Raw genomic sequence first — 25,004 nt, 5'->3', positions numbered from 1 at the left:
CACTCACCATGTATCCTGATACTTATTAGGGTATACCCTAAAATAGATATTATTGTTCACAGTCTAAAAGTGAGACATCCAAAACCTTCAAGATTATCCAGCTAATAGTTGATGGGATTATAATGCGAGCATGTATTTCTCTAGCTTTAAAGCTTTTCCAAATGTCCCTACTACATATTCAATCCCTACCTATCCTTGTACAGTGTGATCCACAGCCTACTTAGTACCTCTTCAAAAATACTTCAAAAATACTATTTTACTGAAGACTTTCTATCGTCTTTCACATAAATTCTGAAACATAAATCCTCCCCCTGGATTCCCAATTTTCTGTGCATTGTTTTAACATCTTGTCCTCACAGCCACTGTCCAAAATATCTCTTTTTCAGTTTGACTGATTCTTTGGCCACATGAATTTACTATTTGAATATAAGGTATATATTGTGATATAGCCTTCTGAGTAGCTAGTTCATCTGGACAAAAAATTTGAGTGATAGTCAACAGCTTTGAAGCTTTCAGCAGTTGGCCATGTGATTACCTGCATAATGCAATTATATCAATGATAAATGCCTTCCCATTTTGCTAACATATCTGATCTGCTACCACATCTCATTTCCTTAATAACACTATTTGTGAGCACATCTGCATTTATGCAGAAATTAAAAGTGCTCAGGGAGACTGATTGGCTCTTTATGCGTGACTGCAAAGCTGATAGTCCTTTATTGCATTGTCATGCTACTGGACCTGAGCTGTTGATCTGTATGCTCTGAAGCTCAATTTTAGTCAACATATCTTAGGATGGTCAAGCTCATATATTGTAATAGGTTTTCAGTGGGGACTATAGCTTCTCCAGTTACCAAAATTTGTTAATTAGCATATTGCTCCCATTAGGAAAAGTATGATGGGAAACCATATTTTAACCTAAGTATGTGGCTGGGTGGAGTTTGGATTCCAAGAGAGGGTAATCAGCTAGCCAGCCCACCTTCATGACCATTGCCCTTGAGTTAGGACTGCCAAATGAACCCACTGAATGTGTTACTCTGACCAGCATCAGCATTACATTCATGTCAGGCACCTGCAGCTGGAACTGAACAACACCTCTGCCTTGCAATGCTGCAATTACAGGAGCAAATTCTTCCTTCTATCACCCAGACAGATGTCCTCCTTTCTTCCCTCAAGGCATTCACGTTTATGCATTCTGATCCTAAACTGTGGCTTCTATATTTAAATATCCTTCATAAATTCCCTCAGACCCTTTATTCTTGTGTTGACCCAAAGTCAGGGTAAATACATATCCGTAGTATCATTGAAAAGCAAATATGTTGTGTTTAATTTTTAATATAAAGTGTACCCTGTAGGGACCCAGTTTTTCTCAGTAGGTCACTCTGTGGGTGATCTCACACCAGCTCTGCACTCTAACAATCCTATTTTCCATCCAATCCAGAGGACTAGGCCCTGGAACACTAACTCTTTGCTATTCAACCTGCTCCTTTCTCAGAACTTTGTTCCCTCTCTGAATTTGAATATCTGTCTCATTTTCCAAGAATCTCTTATTTGTTAGCTTGGCCAAGCATTTAAAAGAATTTTATAGGTATTCCATTAAGAATTGTTGGCTGTTTTATAAGGAGGGTGTTATTCAGAAGATCTGACAAATGACCAGGAGAAAAATACCAATATATCCTTCCCAATTTTCTTGATGCTTTTAGATCATTGTACTATCTAAGTATTACTGCTTTCCCTTGAGCAAAATATTGTTCCCTGATTTACTCAAGCAAGGGAGCCTTTCTGGGTTCCTACAGATCTCTAGAGAGGCTGAGTAAGTTTATTCATGCAGCACTTTTGTATGCATATTTTATATGTCCAACCAAAAACAATTAAAAAGAACTTAAAGATTTTTTTTATCCTTCAAGATCATGCAGTAGATTCATGATACAAATGCAAGTGGGTAAAAAAAAAATCGTTGAAGAGCAGTAAATGCACACACAGTGATTTGAGCAATGGAAATACAGTGTGGCTTCAAAAAAGAAACAGTTCAGCTTGACCCAACACAGTAGTATAGCAGCTAAAGTCCTCACCTTGCACGCACAGGGATCCCATATGGGCTCCGGTTCTAATACTGGCAGGCCCACTTCCCATCCAGCTCCCTGTCTGTGGCTTGGGAAAGCAGAGAAGGATGGCTCAAAATTTTGGGACCCTGCACCCATGTGGGAGACCTGGAAGAAGTTCCAGGCTCCTAAGTTCAGATCGCCACAGCTCAGGCCATTGTGGTTGCCTGAGGAGTGAAATTAGCGGGCGGAAGATCTTTTCTGTCCCTCCTCCTCTGTATATCTGATTTTCCAATAAAAATAAATAAATCTTTGAAAAAAAAAGAAAGAAATGGTCCATCTGGAGGTAAGAATAAAGAGGTAGCAGAGAAAGAGAGAAGATACCAGGCCTTCAGCTTGAACCTCCCATGTTCGAGTTCATCAGATGTATGAGAATACAGCAGTACTGGAGACCAGCTCCAGCTGACTGGAGAGCTTGCCAAGAATGCATGGATCGGCAAGAAGACAAGTAGAGGAAGCGTGGACCACTATGGCATGATGCTCATAATGGACAACTCAGAAAAGTTGCCTTCTTTAATTATACACAAATCATCACAAGCTTTTGCATAACATCCAATTGTTTCATTTTTACTTCATTATAAAAGAATGATTACAAAAACAACCCTAAAAACATTATTATTATTATTATTCAGAGAAAATATTGTCACCCAAGCTATTACTCATTCTAACCTGCAGTGACCTGGCTGAAGCCAAGAACGCCATGGTTGGCAGCGCATGCAGTTAGATAGTGACAAGTGGTTTACCTATATCCAAAATCTATTTTCACTAAGCCTAAACTAATATTAGTTAAAATATCAAGAGTGCAAAATTAAAAGGAAAGCTCATAAATGAAAGGAATTGATAAAGGCATATATCTCAGATTTTTTATTAGATCTTATAATCAACCATGCACTAATTACCTCCACCTTCACCTAGTACTGATAGTGCTGATTCAGTTGTTTTTTGTTATTTTGTTAAAGGGCAGTGAAAGGGATCTGGGCAACTCAACCTTTCTACAAAGAGAGGGCCATTACAATAAACTTCTCTTTATCTTTATACATCGTTTTTCCCCCTAAATGTGAGTGCCAACATAAGTAAAAGTTTTATAAACCGTTTTCTTTCCCTAAATATAAGTGCCAATGGTAGAAGTTTCAAACCATTTTCTTGTGAGAGCTCACAATATCTGTTTCCCTTAGAAGATGCCCCATATACTTTCTGCTCTACATGGTGGGAAGCCAAAGTGCATCATTTCATGCAATGTAGCAGTTTGAGGCTGCGTGGTAAATAAACTACTTGTAACTCCACATTTGCCATCTGTTCCAAGATATTATCGAGCCATTTCTTAAAGAAAACGTTACTTATATTAAGGCAAGCTCCAAGACAAAGGTGGGCACATAACAGGATATTTGGGGATATTGTGGGCTCCGTAGTACTATTATATGATTTTAGCTGTGTGTCATTGCCTTACATTGCTAAAGAAGCTTTTACTATAACATGACTGAGGTGTTATACCAGTTACAGGAATCATTTCACATTTGCAGAAAAACAACAACACCCTCAGGAGAATTCTATGAAATATTAGAGAGGTAGTGAGTGTCCACACAACAGAGTGAGGTAGCAATGAGTTGACCAGAGACATTCCCCCAGGCTTTGCCACTCAGCCAGAAACTTCTCATAGCCTTACTAACCGAGGAGTGGTTCTCATCACACACCCATGCCATCCAACCAAGCTGCATGACTTCCTGCACAGGAGAAGGCATCATTCTAGTCAGAAAGTAAAACCTGCAGAAAGTTAATGAGGCATGTTGGAACTAGCTATGAGGGCTGGGCTGGCAAAGTCTGTACGGCAGGAAGATGGAGTACAAAGGACACAGTGAAGTTGGGTATTGAAGAGGTAGTGACGATCAAATGATGGGGAGATTTCAATGTCATGCTTGCAGGTTCATACCTTACCCTGAGAGCATGCGGATACCTGGAAGGCCTTTGAGCAACACAATGGTACCGTCAAGTATGTAATGTGGAAAGATGACAAGAAATATTTTATACCTTACTTTCCACATACTGCCTCTCACCATGGCTCTTTTAGGAGATGACTGAATTGGCTTCACAGTCCCAGAACCCATCAATGGTATGAGACAGGCTTCAGTTTTAAGTATTCATTTTCCTTTTTGAATTTTTAATGTTCTTAAGGTGTCTTGCATAAGCAGGAAAAGAAGTCTCATAACTTCCTGCTCCCCTCTGCAGCACACATCCCAGCTGGCTTACAGTAGCCTCTGAGACTCCAGCCAGACCAGATGCTGCTGATGGTGATCTGACACAGCTGGGAGCAAATCAGACTGGTGTTTCTCCAACTGTTCAGCATCCAGAGGTTTTGTAATTACAAAGGCATGAATGAAAATAGTGTATTTCATCTGTGTGATGAGTATAGAATGATAGGGTCGTTTTAATTTGGTCACTCATTACTGTTACTTTATGTTACTGCTCACATGTTTCTTTTATGACACTTGTTCAACTCCTGAGTTTTTACATCTGTTTATTTACAATTTGTCCCAGCCATTCTAGGCTCTTTCATCTTTAAATCCAAGACCTCTAACACAGTGGAGCTACTCTAAGAAGATATGTTTATTGAAAGGTTAAATGGATGAATAAAACAGATCTTAAGTATATAGATAACTTGAAAAATACTGGCATTAAAAGTAACCTGGGCTCATCATCTGCAGATTCATATTTAAAATCTAATAAGCAAAGTGAAATTTAAACAGAGAACAAGCAGGTATTATATGCCAGGTATTGGACATAAAATCAAATGGCATAGTCACTATCTTAAAGTTTATTCCTATAGCTGGATAAGAAGACAGATGAACCAATTCAGTATGAAAAATGTTGTGGGCCAGGGGAGGAAAAGGAGAGGGAAATGGAGTGAGAAATGTTTTAATTTCAACTGACCCTCCCTACTGGGCCAAGTGGAAATTGAGAACTTAGAATTCCATCCAAGTCTTGGGGGTCCAGGTACTTGAACCATCCTATGCTGCTTTCCCAGATGCGTTAGCAAAGGGTTGGATTGGAAACAGAATAGCTGGGACTCACCAGCACTCCCATAGGGGATGCTGATATTGAAGGCAGGGACCTAACTTATTAGGCCACAAAGCCAGCCCCAAAAGAGGTCTAACTCATTTTAAGCAAGGATGTGGCTCTGGAAGGGTCAATGTGTTTGGAAGAGTAGGCAGCTATACTTAGAGTCAAAGCCTGAATTAGAGCAGGTGGAAAGGTTAGGGCAGATGTCAGGACATTCACAGAAAGAGCTGTACACAAGCAACACATGGTGAAATGTTAAAGCATGTGGTTCAAGTAGCAGGAGCTAAGGGCTGTTCCAGTGAGTCTTCAAGTGTGAGACAGTATTCTTACTAGCGTAGGTTGTAATCTCTTTTTAAATTTCAGGTCGTCCTCTGTGTCCTATATATTTTAGCAAGCTTTTTAAAAACTTCATTTGTTTAAGTCCTCCAGCTGTAGATAAACTCTTCACTCACAGTTAAGAGATTTGATCTGAAACTTACTTGCTGAGTGATTGCAGACATGTTTCAATGGAATAAGAGTTCCAATGCCTCACAAGATCTTGATCTAACAGGGAAAACTTGTGCGAAAAGGCTTTAAAATCTACAGTTTAGCTTAATGGGCTATTAGTAGAACAAGTTTATATTAGAAAAAATAAATCATTTCAATTATTTTAGGGCATTTTATTTGCATACTGTTCTATAGACTAATTTCTTTGTCATTTTGCCTCATTTTTAAAATAAACACCTTAATTCACTGTGATATAAAATTCTATTTTTAAAAAGGCAATTAGGTCTCACGAGTTGCAAATTTCCAAATAATTTGGAAGATTTGTTAAAACTGTTTGAAATAATTGGAGTCCGGGTAAAATAAATAAATAAATAAAATTTGTCACTCAATGATTACATGTTTTTACATCCTTATCAAAAAGCAGTATGTCAAAGGGTGGGCTCACTAGCAAAATATCCCCAGGTAGGTAATAGAGATATATAATAGGAAATGATGTTTTAAATAACTTTTAAAGTTGCATTCTTTTTTCTTAGTAAAAAACAGTATATCCATATGACTCATGTTCTCTCATGTTTTTTAAAAGATTTAAATGAAGCTCCCTTCAGATGGCTTTCATTTTTCCATTTTTGATAGAAGCATGCATACAAAAATAGCTTTAACTTTGCAAGGTAGGCAAATATGATACATCTGCTGGGGGGGGGTTGTTTGTTTTTGTGTTTATTTTATCTCAGAAGCAGGACTGAATCAAACTGGAGACTGAATGCCTTTTATAAAGATAGTTAATTTTATCAATCATTAGATAACAAGACTGAAAAGCAGTGTTGATAGAATCTGTTTTTCTCAAATGAAGGCATAAATTCATATTTGATGTAAATTTTCCTTATTTTAAACATAAGCAACCAGTTCAAACATTTGCAAATACGTTGGTTCAATCTCAGCCCTCAGCTTACTAGTTTGCAGTTTCTGGAATATGTCAGGCTCTCAACACAGTGTTTGAGTTATAAAACCTGTGTCTTCATCCTGCCTTTGCTGCTTACAAAATTCATTTTAGAATGTGGACAAGCGGTCTGTCTTGTTTCACTAATGTAAAAGCTTTTCCCAATAATTTGCTCTTCGTCAGGTTGTTTATTTTCCTCAGTATTTTGTTATGAAATTTTTCAGATGTACAGCATATTTTGAAGAGTTTTACAATGACCATTAATGTACTTGCCACTTGAATGTATATAGTGCGAATGTTGTTGGAATCATTAAGAATGTTTGTGACTCTACTAATGAAAGAAAAAGATTTCTGTGACAATTTCCCTATGAAACTTTTGTTGGCCACTATCTCAAAAATATGTGCAGAACCCAGGCTTATGATTCCAGATAAAATAGAATATGTCCATTGCTCTTTGATCTTCTCTCATTAAAAAAAAAAATACTTTAAACATAATAAAACAACAGACATAGAAATACTGTAAAAGTTTGACAGAAGGTGTCAGATGACCCAGAAAATAATGGGCTGTGTTGAGTTCCCTGGATTCTCCTTTGTTATGCTGTGTTTCCTAAAATGGAGTGTCCAAGTTTACAACTTAAAACTGTTCACGCAACACCCCCTAACACACACACACACACACACACACACACACATACACACCCCTCTTCCTTAAGCCCTCTTCTTCAAGTCTTCACAAATGGAGAAAAGTCTGAACTAATGGAGCAGCAGCATTTTTGACAATATGATACCTACTGTAGTCAAAACCAGAGAAAATTTTTATGTCACCCTTACGGTTTCTGTGGGCTGTGCTCAACTTCTTGCTGTACCAGAAGCAGCCAACAGAGACCATCTAAAGAGGAAGCAAGCACTTCCTTCACTGAGTTTCAGTAGAAGAATGGGAGTTAAGCTTGCATTCCCTTCTGGCAGCAAGTCAATCAGAACACAGTGGTGTGAAATGGTGGTAGTTTATACTCCGTTTTCAAAGTAAAGCTGACCTTTAACTCCTGCTTGGCAGCAATGAGGTCAAAAAGGAAGTAGACCCATTTGACAAACCACTGTTTGTCAAACTACTCCATCTGCTGTGAGAGTGTCAACAGGACTGAGTGGAGGCTTGAACTTCTACTGTGGAGGCCAAGAGGCCGAGTAAGATAGTTTAAGTCAGGGCTGGTCAGAACCCCACTCTCTCTCCCTTGACTGATGTCAGCAGGTCCAAAAGGGAGGTAAGTCCGCTGACTCAGGGACGTTGGGACAGAATGAGTGGGATATTTCACTTCCTCACTTTCCTGGTGCCATGAGATTAAATGGAAAGCTGAGCTCTTTTCCATGCAGCTGTTCTCTGTTTTCCTGGTATCACCAGCTCAAGTGGAAAGTTAAATATCCAACTCACCTGGACATACAAGTTGCACATAAAGGTTACCCGCAAAAAAGAGTAAGATTGCATGGAATCCAGAATCTCACACTAGAATAACAAAAGTGTTCAAAAATATCAGAATATTGCCTGTCATGTCAAGAACAAAAAGCCTTAATGTTAATGAAAAAAAAAAAGCACACTGAGATGACATAGATTTCAAGTTGTCTCACAAGACTTTAAAACAGTCATCATGATTTCGGGTCAAATATAAATACATTGAAGTAAATGGAAGAAATGGAAGAAACAGAAGGAAGGAAGGAAAGAAGCAAGCAAGGAAGGAAGGAAGGAAGGAAGGAAGGGAGGGAGGGAGGGAGGGAGGGAGTGGGGGGAGGGAGCGGGGGGAGGGAGGAAGAAAAACAAATTTGAGTTCCTGGCACTCAAGTACTTGAGGATGCCCAGATGGAATTCCTGTCTTCTGAGGTTGACCTGGTCTAACCCTTGCCTATTACGGACACTTGGGGAGTAGATTTTCTCCCTTTTTATCTCTCCCTCTTTCTGTCACCTTTGCCTTTTAAACAAGATAAACCAATGCATAGTTCTTTTAGTAATTTATACTTTCTATTAAGCTGTAGGATCCTCTGTTGGTACGTGTCAGTGATGTGTATAACTGGCAGACATGTCAGGAATTGTATGCTTAAATAGACACATATTTATATCTGCATATACACATACATATGTAAATGGTCTTCAAAATAATTGAAAATGCATATTATGAAAAATACATGAGCTTAAAAGTTGTTTTGCACCAAAATAAATTTGCCTTTGAATTTCATTTTTTTCACATTTTTGAAGTCCCATCTTTATATAGACACACACACGAAGGTATGCTACCACCATCTATGCCTCTTTTACTGCTCTTATTTTTCCTATACTCCAAAAATACTTATTACCTTATAGCATACATATAAACATCTTACTTGTTGTACCTGTTTTCATGAGCTACCTTCATTAAAATGTAAGCCCACAAAAGTGTATTACTTGTTTAGTCTACAAACATTCTGAGCACTTGGAAGAGTTCCATTGCAGTAGATTCTTAACAATATATTTGCAGGAGAAAATGAATTAGCTCTATGTCAATTTAACTCATACTAATGCATCACTGTGTAACATATCATAGTTCAAGCTGTCATGTATATTTCACACATTATCTTATGGTAAGACTTAATAGATATATGCTATTTGCATAAACATTTGATAGTGAATAACAAATTCTTTTTTCAGTCATTAGCACAAACATATATTGGGTGGCTCTTTTTAATTTTGTCATCATTAAAATCAGGAAAATAGAGCACAAACTTCAAAGATTTGAAGTGAGATGTTTAGGAGAGAAATATAGAAGCCTTCCTAGTCAAACCTAAGACTTTCAGAGTCCTTTTTGAAACTGCTTATACAGAGATTGAACTAGATGCCCTTAAGAACTCCACCCCGCCCCTAATTCTCTAATTCCTTTATTCTCTGTGAACTCATTTTTAATGGATGATCCCCTAATCTGCATTTGTAGTCCTCACTGAGGAGGCAGATTCTTCAGTTTCTTCAGGCAGTTTGATGTGTCTAGGCCACCACTACCTGAAACTAAACATGTCAGCATCTTACTCACCTTCATGACCCAAATTCCATTTTGCTCTCCTTTTGCCAAATACTTAGATGTTTTCTTTTCTGCTTCTCCAATGCCCCAGTCAATCTCCTGGTGACTGCTTCTCCCTCCAGTGCCATATTTCAAGCCACCCATTCTCTTAGCTCTTAGGCTCTCACTGTGTCACACCTGGGTAACTGGAACAATATTATAAAATATTTTGTTGTGTCCTGTAATATCAGCACTTTGTTCTCTATCCACTTTTCATGTAACCACATGTCCATCTTCTAAAGTAGATCTAAATATGCTTAATACCTCAGAATTTTCAAATAATTCTTCTCTAAAGAGCAAAATTTAATTAATCTTTATATATGTTTTTTAATTTTTGGCTTCCATGATACAGTTCCATGGGCTCAAGAATTTCCTCTTCCACCCTTCCCAATTACCCTCCCCCTACTTATCACCATATTATTGCAACATTAAAATTGTAGCAAAATTTAATTGATCTATTTTTAAATTTTTTATTTAAACTTTTGAATTTTATCGTACAATTCTGTATAGTCTGGAATTCGGCCCCTCCAAACCACCCCCCAGCTGATTTTCCCATGTTGTTACAACAGTAAATTTCTTCAGAAGGAGTTACAATTCCATCAGTCTGCTATTTAAGTGTGCCTCTACACTGCTGGTACAGACGATGTCAGACCGTCCATCATCCCATTGTCTAGACATAGCCAGCAATTTCATTAGGAGTCTGTCTTTTGTGTGGAAGTAGGGATGCATGTTGCATTGTGTCTTCACATCTGGATATGGAAGTCTCCATTACTCCATCAACATACATTCCAATAAAATTTAATTAATCTTAACCACAAATTCACAGGCTGAAATATAAGATTTTTCATAATTTAGTCCATTCAGTCCAATGTCCTGTCTCTAAAAATATATCCCTCCTTTTAAATATATCCATCCTGTTGAGCACAACAGTTAAGAATATAAGAATAGACATTCTAAGTGGAAAAAAATGTGGAAGAAATTCTAAATGAGGCAACTGTTTTGGGATTAAACAATGGTTTTGCATGTTTGGGTTACTGTGGAGAATTCTCACCGATGTCCTAATAGCAGCTTCTTTCTGATGTGCAGTTATATCTCTTTTTTTGATACATTTTCATAGTTAATGAGTTAGTAGTATCAGATATCCCAATAAAATAAAGGCAACTGAAGTCTTGAGTGGGGCACTTTGTGAACTGTGTTCGTCTTTTGTTTCTACAGAGAGCCCCGCAAGGTGGTCCTGCACAAAGGTTCCACTGGCTTAGGTTTCAACATTGTGGGCGGGGAAGATGGAGAAGGTATTTTTGTTTCCTTCATCCTGGCTGGTGGACCAGCAGACCTGAGTGGGGAGCTTCAGAGAGGAGATCAGATTCTGTCGGTGAGTCTTTCTCTTTATTCTTCATTCTCTCCATGTCTGATCCCATCTGTGAGGAAGTCACTTTCAATTATGACACCAGAGACACCTCAATTACCAAAGCAAAATGGATGAGTGTACAGATCTTGGCCCATGTCACAGTTTATGTATCCATGTGCTTCGTGCTTGAAGCTGAAAGTGCTAGTGCTTGTTTTTAGTTATTCTGATGTATATTTGCAGTCAGTAGAATATTGAAAAGCATGTCTGTTAAAATAATGTTACTTATTTTATTTTAAAAATGCAGATTTTTTTTCCACAAAATTAATGGTCATTCTCTAAATATGATCAATTTCTTTTATGCTTCTTTCATAATGTTTGGTACATATAACTGTATAAGAAGATGGATAAAACAATGCTTTACAAAATTTGGTGATAATAGGAGTAGCAGCAGCACAATTTGCATATGGTTAAGAATTATTAGCAACAATTTGTTAAGCGCACTTTATTTACCAACAAATTTAGAAAAGTAATGCTGAAGACCAGACAAAAAGCTGTACGTATTTAACTTCTACAACCTGCAGGTCTTGAAGCTAAGTATATGTTTGCATAACTGTCATCACCATCTTTCAATTAGCCATGCCAATCAGCTCCAGCGTTTTTCTGTTCTTCTTTATTGTTATGCTAGGAACACTTACATGAAATCTTTCATCTCAGAAAGATTTTAGATATACGGTATTGCTCTCCATGGGCACTATACTATACAGCAGATAAGGACAACATATTCACCTACATACGAATAGAAATAACTGTTATTTCCAGAACGTATTTCTGCATGTTCAGATAATAAAATAAGATTAAAAGATCTAAGTAAGTTGTTAAAGTTTGCCTCGCTAGCGAGACACACGGCTAAGATTTAAGATCTCAGTTGCAATGCTTGTCACACCTACCCTTCCTTCTGATTTTTCTCACCATCTTTCCTTTCCTTTATTTAAATATTTATTGACTGTTTCTTCCCACAATGAAAAAGATACCTTCATAGCATGTTAGGTGATTAATTCAAAACAACTTTGTTTATTTGTGTCCTTCTTGGAATGTTGTTAATATGCAATAACCAAAAAAAAATATATGAGGAATCCAATTATTGTGGTTAAGATTACAATTCTTAACTCAATGAATCATTTAGTTTGTGATATTATTTAGAAAATGTTGTTTCTTAGAAAGTGTCGTGTTCACTTTGTAGCTGTGATCTATAGATAGGATTTTCCCAATGACCTTATATTTTTGGCATCATTCCACCCCTTCTTCTCCTCCCATCTCCCCCCACACCCTCCGTCTGAAGCACGTAGTTCACTGATTGCACTCAGGGCGTTTCGGTCCCAGCAGCTTGCAGAATGCCAGAAGAATGTTCAGTAAGGGAGAAACTGGGTAAAGACCTTGGTGTGTCATCCAAGAGCTGAATGACGCCTCTTAAAAGTCTTTCTTCATCTGCTTCTTCAACTCTTAAAAAAAATTATTTTTATTGGAAAGGCATATTTACAGAGAGAAAGAACTTCCATCCCCTGGTTCACTCCCCAAGTGGCCGCAACAGCTGCGCACTAAGCTGATCTGAAGCCGGGAGATTCTCCCAGGTCTCCCATGCAGGTGCAGGGTCCTAAGTATTTGGGCCATCCTCCACTGCTTTCCCAGGCCACAAGCAGTGATCTGGAAGGGAAACGGAGTAGCCAGGATACAAAACAGCCCCCTTATGGGATCCTATCATGTGCAAGGCGAGGACTTTAGCCACTAGGCTACCATTCGGGGCCCTACTCCTACAACTCTTAAATGAGTTAAAGAAGTAACAGGTACCTGGTAAACTTTGTCAGTAAATATGGGTATTTCAGTTTGTAAAAAAAACTAAATAAAAAGTATAAATTTATGTTGTTAAAAAAAATTGACATTCCTAATTAATTATAACACACATTTTCTGTGTACTATGAAAAAAATTTTCACTAAAAATCTGGAGCACCAAAATAAATTCACACTTTCAGTTCTGCTTCCCTCCAGACTGTGAAGTAGCCATACATGGCCTGTGTTCCTTTCTGGAACCATCCTGGAAGTAGGGTCTATATTCTGTGATTTTGTGATTTTACATCTAGAATAATGCTTGGCACATACTGTGGGATTCTAATTTTTTTCTCTGTGCTTTACCAAAGTGTTGTTGGCATAACCTGTTTGAAAGTTAATCCAGTGATCTAATGATATAGATGGAATCGTTGCTAAGTTTTGTTTGTGATTTAGAGGCCTTGCTTTATATTTCCCAATAAGGTAAGGCTCAAAGTTTGAGTGGAAGCATGTTGAATAAATATGGTGGCATTTAAGAAGTCACTGTACGCTGGGAGAGTAACTAAAATTCAACCTAAAATGTACAGACAGATCTTCACCATCCTGGGTTAAAATCTCCAGCCTGGGGAAACAGGGCAGGCTTGTGCTGCAGTTTTCTAGACCTGCAAAAGAAGATTCAGAAAGAATAAATGGTTTGTCCAAAGTTCCACACCAACTAACGATAAAGTTGCTCTCACAATGAGGTGCTCTGACCCAAAGTCAGTAGTGTCCTCGCATCACAACCCCTCTTTAACATTTCATCAACAGCCTCCCTTCAGCTGCACGCCCACTGCATGCAGTATGATAAAGAGCTTGCACCATGCTTTCAGTCAGTCACTGTTATTACTAATTTAATCATTTTTAAAAATTTGTTCATTTTTATTGAAAAGGTAAATTTACTGAGAGAAGGAGAGACAGAAAGAAAGATCTATCATCTGTTTGTTCACTCCTCAAGTAGCCACAATGACAATGGCTGGAGTTGAGCCAGTCCGAAGCCAGGAGCCTGGAGCTCCCTCTGGGTCTCCCATGAGAGTACAGGGTCCCACGGCTTTGGGCCATCCTCTACTGCTTTCCCAGGTCACCAGCATGGAGGTGGATGGGAATTGGAGCAGCCAGGATATGAGCTGGCACCCATGTGGAATCTGGCACATGCAAGGCGAATAATTTGGCCACTAGGCTACCATGCTGGGCCCCACTAATTTACTCTTATAACAATACTCTAATTATGTTCATTCTAAGCATGAAGAAATTTAGGTACAAAGATGATAATAAATTATGTAATCATTTTTAAACTGGAAATTCACCAAGCCCTCAGATATATTTATTCCAATCCCCATGCATATTGGAGAAGAAGAATGAGCTAACAATAATCTATGTATATCTAAAAATAATTCGCAATGATTTCTGCTTTCAGAGAAACCATATCCATTCAGCCATTATTTTAGTGGTTGTCACATGGTGAAGCAAGCACTCCAAGCTATAGTCTTTATAAGTCATGGAATATAACAATAATCATAAGCATAGATAACATATCATTTTATGTGTAACATTCAAGAACAGTCAGTGATGAAGATGTCATCTGTGTATTTCCTATGTTAAAAAAATGGGGAAGTTTCTCCCTTTTGGCTTGCTGTAGGGTGGCAATTTTCAAGGTTAAGTTTTGGAATTGCATTGGATTACACTGAGAGAAAACAATAAAAGGACTTCAGATGTGTAGGCATTAAAATACACAAAGAAAAGCAGCAGTATATGAGTATTAATGTTGTAATAGGAAAGGTATGTAGCATTTGGCCTGTTCAGCTTGCTCTGAATGTTACGAACTTGCTGTACTTGCCTGGCAAGCACGAAGCAAAAATCCGAAAGTAGAATCAAGAACTAAAGAAAATTTAAATGTATCACTAGATCATTTAAAATTCATTTTTCACATGAAATACAATTCTTTGTGGCCAAATGGGCCAAAGTAGAGACCATTATGCTAAGGGAAATGAACCAATCCCAAAAGGTCAGATATCGTATGTTTGTTCTAACATAAGATAATATGATGTCAAATCTAGAGATATTACATGTGAATCTGAACTGTTGCCACTTCCTACTTACCTGTACCTCTTGTAATAAGATCTTGTGATGTAAACTATTAATCAACCATCCATAAGAAACTGGATCATTTATAATTTTTTTAAGAAAGAAGCCATAAGGGACATTTTCAGGACCACTGGTGTAGTTTGCATGAAAGCCTCACATTAGATAATCAGTACATAATCAATGGTAGTTTTCTTGGATGTAAAAAATGATTCCATCTGTTTAGCCTGATACATGAATAAAGCATACAGATCAAAACAAATAAATAAATAAAATTCATTTTCACATAGGTTGTGATAACACTAATGCAGTCATTCCACAAAAAAGAAATGAAGTCTCCAGGGAGGGGAGCTAGAGGATAGATTTCTGCCCACAAGTGGTTTTCCTAGAAAAGAGACTCATATACCAGGCACGTCCCTTGCTACCCTCCGGAATGATTCTCCCTCCGTGCACTGTCAAGTCAGCCTTATTTATTAACGATTTACTACAGGAGGTTTCAAAAAGTTACTGAAAAGGGAATTAAAAGATTAGTTAATTGTTGTGCAAAACCTTTGAAGTCCATGCATGGTGTTTTCATAATTTGCATTTTCCATAAACTTTTTGAAGTCCTATCACACGTGCCAAGCGTCATATGCGCGTATTTGTATGTATGCTCTCATGCACACAATACTGAGGGATAAAAGGAGATAGAGACATGAAAAAGGTCATGTAATATTATAAGAATTCAAGCATTATTTCTGTTCTTACTTCAACTATATGCCTTAAGAGTGTGTGTGTATGTGTGTGTGTGTTTTATGTGTAAGATAACCAAGTGTAGTTTGAGCTGTTAAACACCTTTTGGGGGCAGAGCTAGGTACAGATCAGCATTCCCTACAGTTGTCCCATGATTCATCAAAACAGCAGTATAGTAATTGATTGCTGATAGAATAGGATCCATAAGAACTTCTCAAAAACATTGTTTACCAGCACACACTGGAAATTTCCTAGAGATAAAGTATATGGCTTTCCCAAACTTATTCATCCACCAGAGCCTTACACGAGGACTGACGTGGATACCGGTAGCTTTACTGTTACGGTTTCCATGTTTGTTACATTTTTACCGTAGCAGAAAAGGCAACTGCTCTTTCACTATTATCTCAGGTTTTGTGCGCCACCTAGTGTTCATACGTTAGTCCTAACAGATTGAGTAGCAATCTGAAAATGGCTTCCTTGTTGAAATGTGTCTCAGGTTTCCCCATTCCTCCCCACCAGAATTTAAGCAGTTAAGGGCAGTGATCACCTTGGGCTATATCCCATACACATATTGTGAGTTATCTATTTTCTCTAACTTCTCCTTTATGTGTTCTATTTCTCAGGGACTTTTGGAAAGAAATCCAATGATTGAACCATCTTCTTGGATTTGTGCAGGAGAATTTAGGGCATTCAGCATGCAGTCACATTAACTAGTGCAGAAGCCTCCTCGGGCTCTCTTCCTGCAGAGGGAATGATAGAAATGTTTCTACTGTTATTTGTTTCAGTGCTGTTATTTTTTTTAATGTGGAACAGAGCCCATCAAAGTCATACCCCTTGAGAGAAGCATTCCTTGCGGTATCTCTAAGCAATCTTAGTTTATGTGTGCTTCAAGAGTATAACACTGATTACCCCTGGTGACTTGCTAACCCCCAAGTGCACTCTCAATAGGGTTTAAGTACTAAGCTGTGTTGCAGGATACATGGTTGGGAATACGTGTTGCCAGAGTGAGATGCTACAGCTGTCAAGAAGACACAATGGGTAACTGGGATCTTTCAAATTAGAGTTTAAATTGTGTCACTGACGTAGAAAAAGTAAAAATGAGTCACAGCTTGCCTGCATGTTTCAGCAATTCTCAGGTTACCTTCCTGTCTTGAATCTTGTAGAAGGGTGGGACGTTTTTGTGTCCTTATTGTCATTCTTTTTTTCAATCGAATGTGAGCACCGTGTATGCAACTTTGTTATCTTGGTGTAATGGTACGTTCACCCTCATATCATTGCATCAAATAAGAATTCTTGGTCCTTTTTAGTGTTGTGTCTGAGATACAGTTCCCTTTCCCAAATAACAGAAGATGCCCCAGATAATTTATTGGATCTCTTGAGGTGGTTAATCTTAAGAGCTCGTAATGCCGTCTCTTCCGGTCACTGTCCTGGGACTGCTGTGTCCTTCCTCCCCGTTCTGGCTCCCAGTCTCTCTCAGAGCCACCCGAGGTCAGCACTCCACAATGAAATCTAAACCAGAAGAACTGATGCTGGATTTGGAAAGTAAAGATTTCTTGCCCCAAACCTGGCCAGTTAGAATTAGGTATTTGTTTGCAAAATCCTGTCGGAACTACGCCACCTGGCAGTGTGTTGTTTTAGGCATCTTCTCTCTGTGTTGAAGGCACTGTCCGTAACCCTGCTGACTTTCCAGTCTCTACCTTCTGTCTCTGTTACTCGCAGAACCTTCTTCTAGTCCTGACCTTCTGCCTGGCATAGAGCCCACAGCCCTCCTGGTCACAGGACCACCTCAGACAGAATGAGGAGTATCCAGGGAAAAGGCTCCAGGGACAAGCCTTGATCTCATAGCCCCTCCATCTTCTCGCCCACCAGAAGTAGATCTGGATGGTTCTAGTCCAAGCTGCTCCACTTTGGATGCACCTCATTGTTAATGCGCCTGGGAAAGCAACAAAAGATCCTCCAAGTGCTTAAGTACCTGTACTCATGTGGAAGACCTGGAAGAAGCTCCGGCTTGCTGGCTTTGACCTGCTCCACCTTGGCCATTGTAGGCATTTGGGGAGTGAACCTATTGATGGAAGATTTCTTTTTCTCTCTGTCTCTCCACAATTCTGCCATTCAAATAAATAAATAAACCTTTGAAAGCAAGAAGGAAAAAGATTAGTGATCCAATTCAATAATCTGAAAACTCCTGCAGTAAGTTTTACAAATGTAAAAGTGTTTTCTACTCCTATTTAACCAGCAAACGTGTCTACTTCCTGGAATATAAATTACTATCAACTATTTCAAATAATCCTTAAAAAAAAAATCATGCCTTGGTCTCCAAAAAACCCCATGCAGGTGTTTTGAGAAAGATAAAGTTTTTATCTTAAAACCTTGTTTATAGAACTCATGGTTATTCACCAAGTACCAGAACCTAGGAGACCTGATGGTAATATGGGAAAGGACATTTATGCCTTGAAAGAATGTATAGACTGACAGCATTGAAAAGTTATTTTCAATGTAGCATGGAAATACTAACTAATGAATTCTAAGGACTACACAGAGACATAGGAGAGGCTAACCTTAGTCCAGCCTGTGAACATGAGAGGCCTTCTGCAAGAGAAGTCTCCCCACCATCCACCCCCTCCCAAAAAGTTTCTGCAAGAAGCAGAAATAGTGATGAGTTAGAGATAAATATTCATTGGATACTAAAGTGTGAGCTGCATGGATATATGTATGTGTGTAAATACTAAATGCCTAATTCCCAGCTGTAACATCCACTTGACTTACTCTTGCTTTAGCTTCCCCATCCAACTTCTCCAGTGAGGCACACATCTTCCTTATCTTGGTTACCTCAAAATAGGGTATTTGGACACTGTCCTGTTAAATGACAATTGACTATTAGATATTCTTTTTTGCCTGGTGAAACCTATAAATGAAATTTTTTCAGATCTAGGATCTTAAGAATGATAATTGTTTCTTGTTGTTGATGCTTTGTTATGGCTTTTAATTAGTCGGGATGGTATTCTGCCAGCTCTGATTTTAGACCAGAGATGGTCTCCCCAAGAAACTGTTGAATTTATCTGGACGATAAGATGCTGGACTCTATGCATGGTACATGCTTGCAATGAAAGAAGCATGACTGGATTTGAACTGTAATACTGCAATAAGGTGGAGTAATCCACCATGGGGGAAGGGTACGGGGAGGGGTTGGGGGAGCCTCAGAGCCTATGAAATGATATCATAAAATTAAATGCAATAAAAAAAGAATGATAATTGTTTCTTAAACAGTTGAAATAGCAGAGAAACTTCTGGTGGGCTACTCTCTCTTCCAAGAGAACAAAAGGGAAGAACTCAGAGTCCTTGCATGCTTGCCACCTGGTAAGAACTTTACTCAGTTGGACAACTATCTTCCTGCAATCCAAACTTCTGAGACTCAGGCAGTTGAAATGCCTTGGTTTAGGCCACACAGTTAGCAAAAGGTTTAGACAGTGGGTGTGCCAAACTTTGAAGTCAGTAGTAGTAGTAGTAGTTTTTTTTTTTTTTAATCTTTTACACCAACTTCATAGACTACCAACTCTGATCGTGCTTCCGCTCTGCTTAAAACCTTTCCACAGCTTCCTGCTGCCCTTTAATCTAAGTTCCCTCTTTCAGGGACAGTGAGCACAGAATCTCCTTTGAGACTGGCTATCTCAGTAAGCGGCCTAAGGTGGTAACCAAAATGTATAGCTTGTTTTATGTTCACAGAAATGATCCTGCAGCGAGCAAGAAAATTGTGGTTTATTCAGCAATTCACATATACGTATGCACATTAAATGGAAAATATTTTTGCCCACATAAGTCTGAAATTTTGATTTGTTGATTCTTTGATTAACTGAATAACTTCTAGTGATGCATTCTACTTATTGCTGTATTCCCAGAACCTTGAAAGGTGCCTGGCACTTCCTGTGTATTTAATAATGACAACCTGATTGTCAAATACTATGCTAGACTCACTGGGGGAATAGAGCAGTCAAACACACATTCGTTCCTTCTTCATGGACTTAGCATAACAGAGAACTAAACTAAGAATAGTGGTCATAAGACATGGCTGGTGGGATAGAACAGGATCACCACTTTTGGCCGTCTCTTGCTTTTATTTCACTACTTAAAACCAGTAACACGGTTCTTGGTTCCATGAATCACCTTTTCCTCCTCCTTCCACTTTGTCAGCGCTGCCACCGCTCTCACCATCATTCATGTCAGCTCAGGCAGCGACCATTTTCAATGGCTGACACTTGGCACCAACCTACCCAACCACGGTGGATTCTTTCCTTCTGCTGTCTCAGATTTCCAAGAGAAATGTTAGTCCTAGATCTGCCTCTTACATTCTTTTCCCTTTTCAAGCACCTCTAAGACTGGAAGTAGCAGAAATCGGAAATCATGAGTCATGATGTGTGAAGTTCACAGCTAGTAAGTAGGTCAGGGAAACCCACCTGGCTCACGCAGGGTGACCAGAAAAGGGGATAACTGCAGAATGGGAATAAGACTCGGCTGAGACCTACCTGAGATCAGGACATCCCAAGCTTTGTGAATAAAGGGTTAGATAAGAGAACCGTTGCCCTTTGGGGTTTTTAGTCTAATGAGAGACCAAAATGGGAAAGATAACAACACATTTTTAGGTGAGAGAAAAATAGGTCCTAAGAAAGTTGGATGGCATAAAGGAGAAATAAAGAAACCTTTGGTCAGGAGATGAGAGAAGTAAGCAGATTCTGCAAGCCGCAAACTGCAAGACTGTTTAACTGAGGAAAATCCTGTCTCATGTTCTTTCCCTGGGAATTCCCATCAGAGACCTTGTGCTCCAAAACTAATGTTGGTAGACGAATGACAAATGCTAATAGGCAGGAGTTGAAAATTGGTGAATTCCAATAGTCCTGATACATGGTAAATACTTGGTAAATGCTTTTAATTAAATTAAATAAATATGTCAAGGAGGAAATAATAAAGGATTGTGCTTAAACCATTTCTTGATCATCATTCATAGATGAAAAATTAATTATTAAAGTGAAATTGTGGTGCCGACGCGGTGGTTTAACACACTAATCTGACTGCAGTACTGCAATCCCATGTAAGCACCAGTTCATATGCTGGCTGCTCCACTTCCGATCTAGCTTCTTGCTCATGACTGGGAAAGCAGCAGAAGATGATTCAAGTCCTTGGACACATGCAACCATGTAGGAGACCAGGAAGTAGTCCTGGCTCCTTGTTCCTGGAGCTCCTGGCTTCGAACCAGTTCATCTCTGGCCATTGCAGCCATTTGAGAAAGTGAACTAGCAGATAGAAGAGATCTCTCTCTCTCTCTCTCTCTCTCTTCCTGTTTCTTCCCCATCTCATTCCCTTATCTCTGTGTAGGTCTGCCTCTCTGATAAAAATAAAAGAATCTTTAAAGTCAAATTGCAGGTAGAGAAGTGAGGACAGGGCTGGGTTGGTGAGAACTTGGCAAAGCATCTGTGGTGATCATCAGGTGGACTGCTCATTGCAGCTAAGCGCTTCAAGAGCTCCGAGGAAATGAGGGTGGTGATTCGTGGAAGTTGTGGGGAGCCAAGTCAAAGTCCAGGAAGGAACTCTTCCTGGGACTCAGGCATAGGGAGAGTCAGCCGCTCGCCTTTTCCCTACCCCTGAAACTTGACAACATCCCATGTTCCAGTCGGTCTTTGTTTCCATGAATATTTTCCTCAATAGGTTGTGGTTCCCTTGAGGAAGGAGTTGTGCCTTCCTCATCACAGCTGTCCAAGCTTTGGCCCGTGGACAGGTGGCAGATGCAGGAGGGAGGGAGAGAACTTGAAGAAGACTTCCCTAAGGGGAAAGAGCAGCCTGTGCGGGTTTTATTCCTTAATTTTCCCAGAAGTGTTTAACAAAGTTTTACTTTATTTATTTATTTATTTATTTAAAATATTGACAGAGAGAGAGAAAGAGAGGGGGAAACAGAAAAAGGTGTTTAATCTCATTCACTCCCCCAACTGCCCACAATGCTCGGAACAGGGCCAACCTAAAGCCAGGGGTCTCCTGCATGGGTGTCAGGGCCCGAGCACTTGAACCCTACATACCTCCGCAGGTGCATTAGCAGGGAGCTGAATTAGAAGTAGAGCAGCCAGACTCAAACTGGTGCTCAAAAGGGACAACAGCTTAACCCACAGTGTGTGTGTGTGTGTGTGTGTGTGTGTGTGTGTGTGTGTGTGTGTGTATAAGCTATTTATTCTTATCTATAATCTAGCTTTTTGATTCAGTCTTCCAGTTTAGGCGTTGTTTGAAGGAAAATGACTACAAGAGAATTACTGAGGTGTGTGTTCGTGGGTAGCATCGCCACAGCAACATTTTCTGCTGGCACAGTTGCTTCCTGTACTGCCCAGGTGCTGTATTTCTGGAATACTAGGACCCGCTCACACATCAGGGAACCCCTTCATCGATTTGCAGGCTTGTTCTGTCTTCTGCTCTCAGATAAGCCTTGTCTAGGGGTCACTTCCATAGAAAACATCCATTCTCTCGTCCCGAGAGCCCTAAAAAGTCAGCAAATCACTCCAAAGATGGGACCTCCCAGCCTCAACTAAGGATACCCTATTACCTACAAAATGCTTAAAAACCCACAATATAGTAGTATTTCATGATGACAGTGTAAGAACCCGTTGCTTCAGAATTGTGAGTTCTGATATATAGAGTAATTTTGTTTCTATTCTCAAGGCAAACTTGAGATAAGCAGGAGAGGTACTATTGTTGCATCATGCGTTTGTGGAGAAATGAAACATCAGAGATGTTATTCAGTGCATACAAAATTCTAAGGTCTAGTGGACACATGGGTATTTAGATTCTCTTTTTTTTACATATTTTTTTCCAATTGTTTTCTCAACCTGTGAACGTGTTCATTGCCACTAGAGTTATTTCCTACATATCCACAAGGTGGCAGTAGAACGCTTTGCAAGATGTGGGGCATGTTTGAGCCCAGTGTTAAACCCGAACGTTGTCATAATGGAGGATTTTAAAAGCAAAATTCAATATAGTAACAAAGGATTAAAATCTGAATTTGTAGCTTAGTTGCTTATTTTTGTGAAATGGTCATTTTTGAAGGTAGCAAAAATACTAACAATCAGCCAGGAGTTCTAAAAAACAAGATTACCTGAAAAAGCTAAAACAACACGTGTATTCGTCCCTGACCATCAACCTGATCTATGATTTTCCTGCTTGAAGGAGAGAAATACAGGGGTCAGGGAAGGGCCAGGAGTTAATCTTCCATGTACTTTTATTTCTTGTGATTTCTCTGCACTCAAAGTCTAAACTAAAGGAGACTCTTCTGGTTGACCAATGATGCTGCAAAACAAGTTATAGAAATTTTTATCTAAGCAGTTATTTATACACTTCTCAAAGGTTTTTTTAATAAAAATCTTTCAGTTAATTTAAAGGCATAATGAAAGAGAGAGAAATATTTCATCCACTGGTTTACTGGCTATAAGGATACATTGAAACTTTTTTGAGTGATCAATTTAAGATTAAATATCATCATAGCTATGACTAAACATACTTGAATGAAATTTATGGGCAAACTAACTAAACATGTCCCTTTAAGTAATAAAGTCTAAACACAGAAATTAAAATCAAGTGCATCTGGCCATGCTCTTTCACAGTCCGTGATTATCATTTAACAATGAGAATGAAGTTTAATTCTTCAATATCACCTTCTCTAACCTGCCTAACCTCATCTTTAAAAGCCTCTGTTCTCTACCAGCTCACCATATTCCATGTGCATCCTCTCCTTCAAGCTATCCGCCTTCCTCCTCTTCTGAGCGTTAGGCCCTCCCAGTGCCTTCTGGCACCTTTCTCTCCCTTCCCACACATGCAGAGGTCAGATTCCCCTCTAAGGTACCTGCACATCCAGCACGCTGCCAGTCACACCTGCTCATTTGCACACCCCCTTAATTATAAACCTGTTTACATGCCACATCATGCATTCACTGTGGACATATAATGAACCAACGAAGGGAGGTTATTTTAAGTCACCAGATTCTGAACACAGACCTCGTGGCCAGTAATGAATATGCCTTGTAGATCCATACTACACAGACCATGATACTAGCTGCTGTCTTTACACAATGATTCTCTTTACAGAATCAGCCCACTGACAGGGCTGTGTGCTACCTAGCAAGGTTGAACACATTTTTAAGAGTTTGTTATCTTCTGCATAGCAACCACTAGAGGGCAAAGAACACAACTTCTGAGCTTCCTTTAAGGAACAAAATTGTAAAAAAAAAAAAAAAAAGTCTGATTAAAATTTGAAGAGATGATATCATGTTTGGGGTAGTTCTGGGGGCCTGCAGGTTGTCGTTTCTATGATTATGGGTTCAACAGTTACAATTACCTTTTTAGCATGATATTAAGCCCTAGGGTATCTGCAATTCTGTAATAACACCATCACCTTAGGTTGCATGCATGATCTCATGTGAACCTCCCACAGCCTACAAGGGGACTGATTCTTTTCTCATTTCCCAGTAGCAAAACTGAGGACCACGAGCACGAAGTAAATCCGTAGCCATTAGAAAGCAAAATACCAGGAAAAAACCCCTAACCACAGGATAATTACTTAATGTTGACCAGAAACAGAAAATTCTGCTGAAGCTGATAGTCTGAGGCAATCCAGGTTCCCCCCCCCCCAAAAAAAAACATGATGCAGACTCTTCAAAAGAAGACCTTGTGGATTGAGATGACTGCAACCCAGCCGTCTGATGATGATGTCAAAATATCTACCTAGAGCCTCTTCACAGAACCCAAGTGCTGGCAAGTCCAGACACTACCTATGTTACACATTCCATTGTAGTTGCAGCATTATTCTCAAGGAATTAAGAGCTACCAGCCAGGATTAAGGTTCCTGGATATGACGTATGCATGGTCTTCAAAAAGTTCCTGGAAAATGCATAAAACGAGCTTAACGTTCAAACATTTTTATGTCAAAATAGACGTCTAACTCCACTTTCTATAAGCTTGCAACTATGCCCTCTTAATAGAGGATGAAAGGGAAATGAGAGCGTCCCAAAAAACACAGGATGAAAATACAGGCGTGTGACACAGGAGCTTGATTGCTCTGGAGTCAGAGAGGGCCTGACTTGGCACGGGCACACACTAAAAATGGAAAGCTAGTAACTGAGGGATCAGGGTTGGCCCGTGATCCATGTGAAACATTGAAGACCATTCATATGTGTAAAACTGTGACTCCGGGGTTCACAAAGGGCTGGAGAGGAAGTGATTCCGTTGATTTCACCTGAGCAGAGGCCCTTTCTCCGAATGTCCTTGTGGGGCCCATAAGAGCCGTACCTCTGAGTCCTGGCTACAGT

The 25,004-nt window shown here is 39.3% G+C and overlaps 1 protein-coding gene across 13 annotated transcripts in view; it reads left to right on the top strand.

Annotated features, from left to right (window-relative positions):
• Positions 1-25,004, top strand: part of DLG2 (discs large MAGUK scaffold protein 2) — a 1,763,217-nt gene that overhangs the window by 1,429,240 nt on the left and 308,973 nt on the right. For all 13 annotated transcript variants that reach the window (XM_040964332.1, XM_040964339.1, XM_040964335.1 and 10 more), the window contains one exon: positions 10,869-11,025. In XM_040964332.1, the coding sequence (XP_040820266.1) occupies positions 10,869-11,025 (157 nt within the window). The remainder of the gene's footprint in view (positions 1-10,868; positions 11,026-25,004) is intronic.

The sequence above is a fragment of the Ochotona curzoniae genome, unplaced genomic scaffold, assembly GCF_017591425.1.
Source record: "Ochotona curzoniae isolate NIBS_2020 unplaced genomic scaffold, NIBS_Ocur_1.0 scaffold_3223, whole genome shotgun sequence".
Classification (NCBI taxonomy): domain Eukaryota; kingdom Metazoa; phylum Chordata; class Mammalia; order Lagomorpha; family Ochotonidae; genus Ochotona; species Ochotona curzoniae.
Note: the sequence above shows the minus strand (reverse complement) of the source record. Positions and strands in the feature narration are given on the sequence as shown.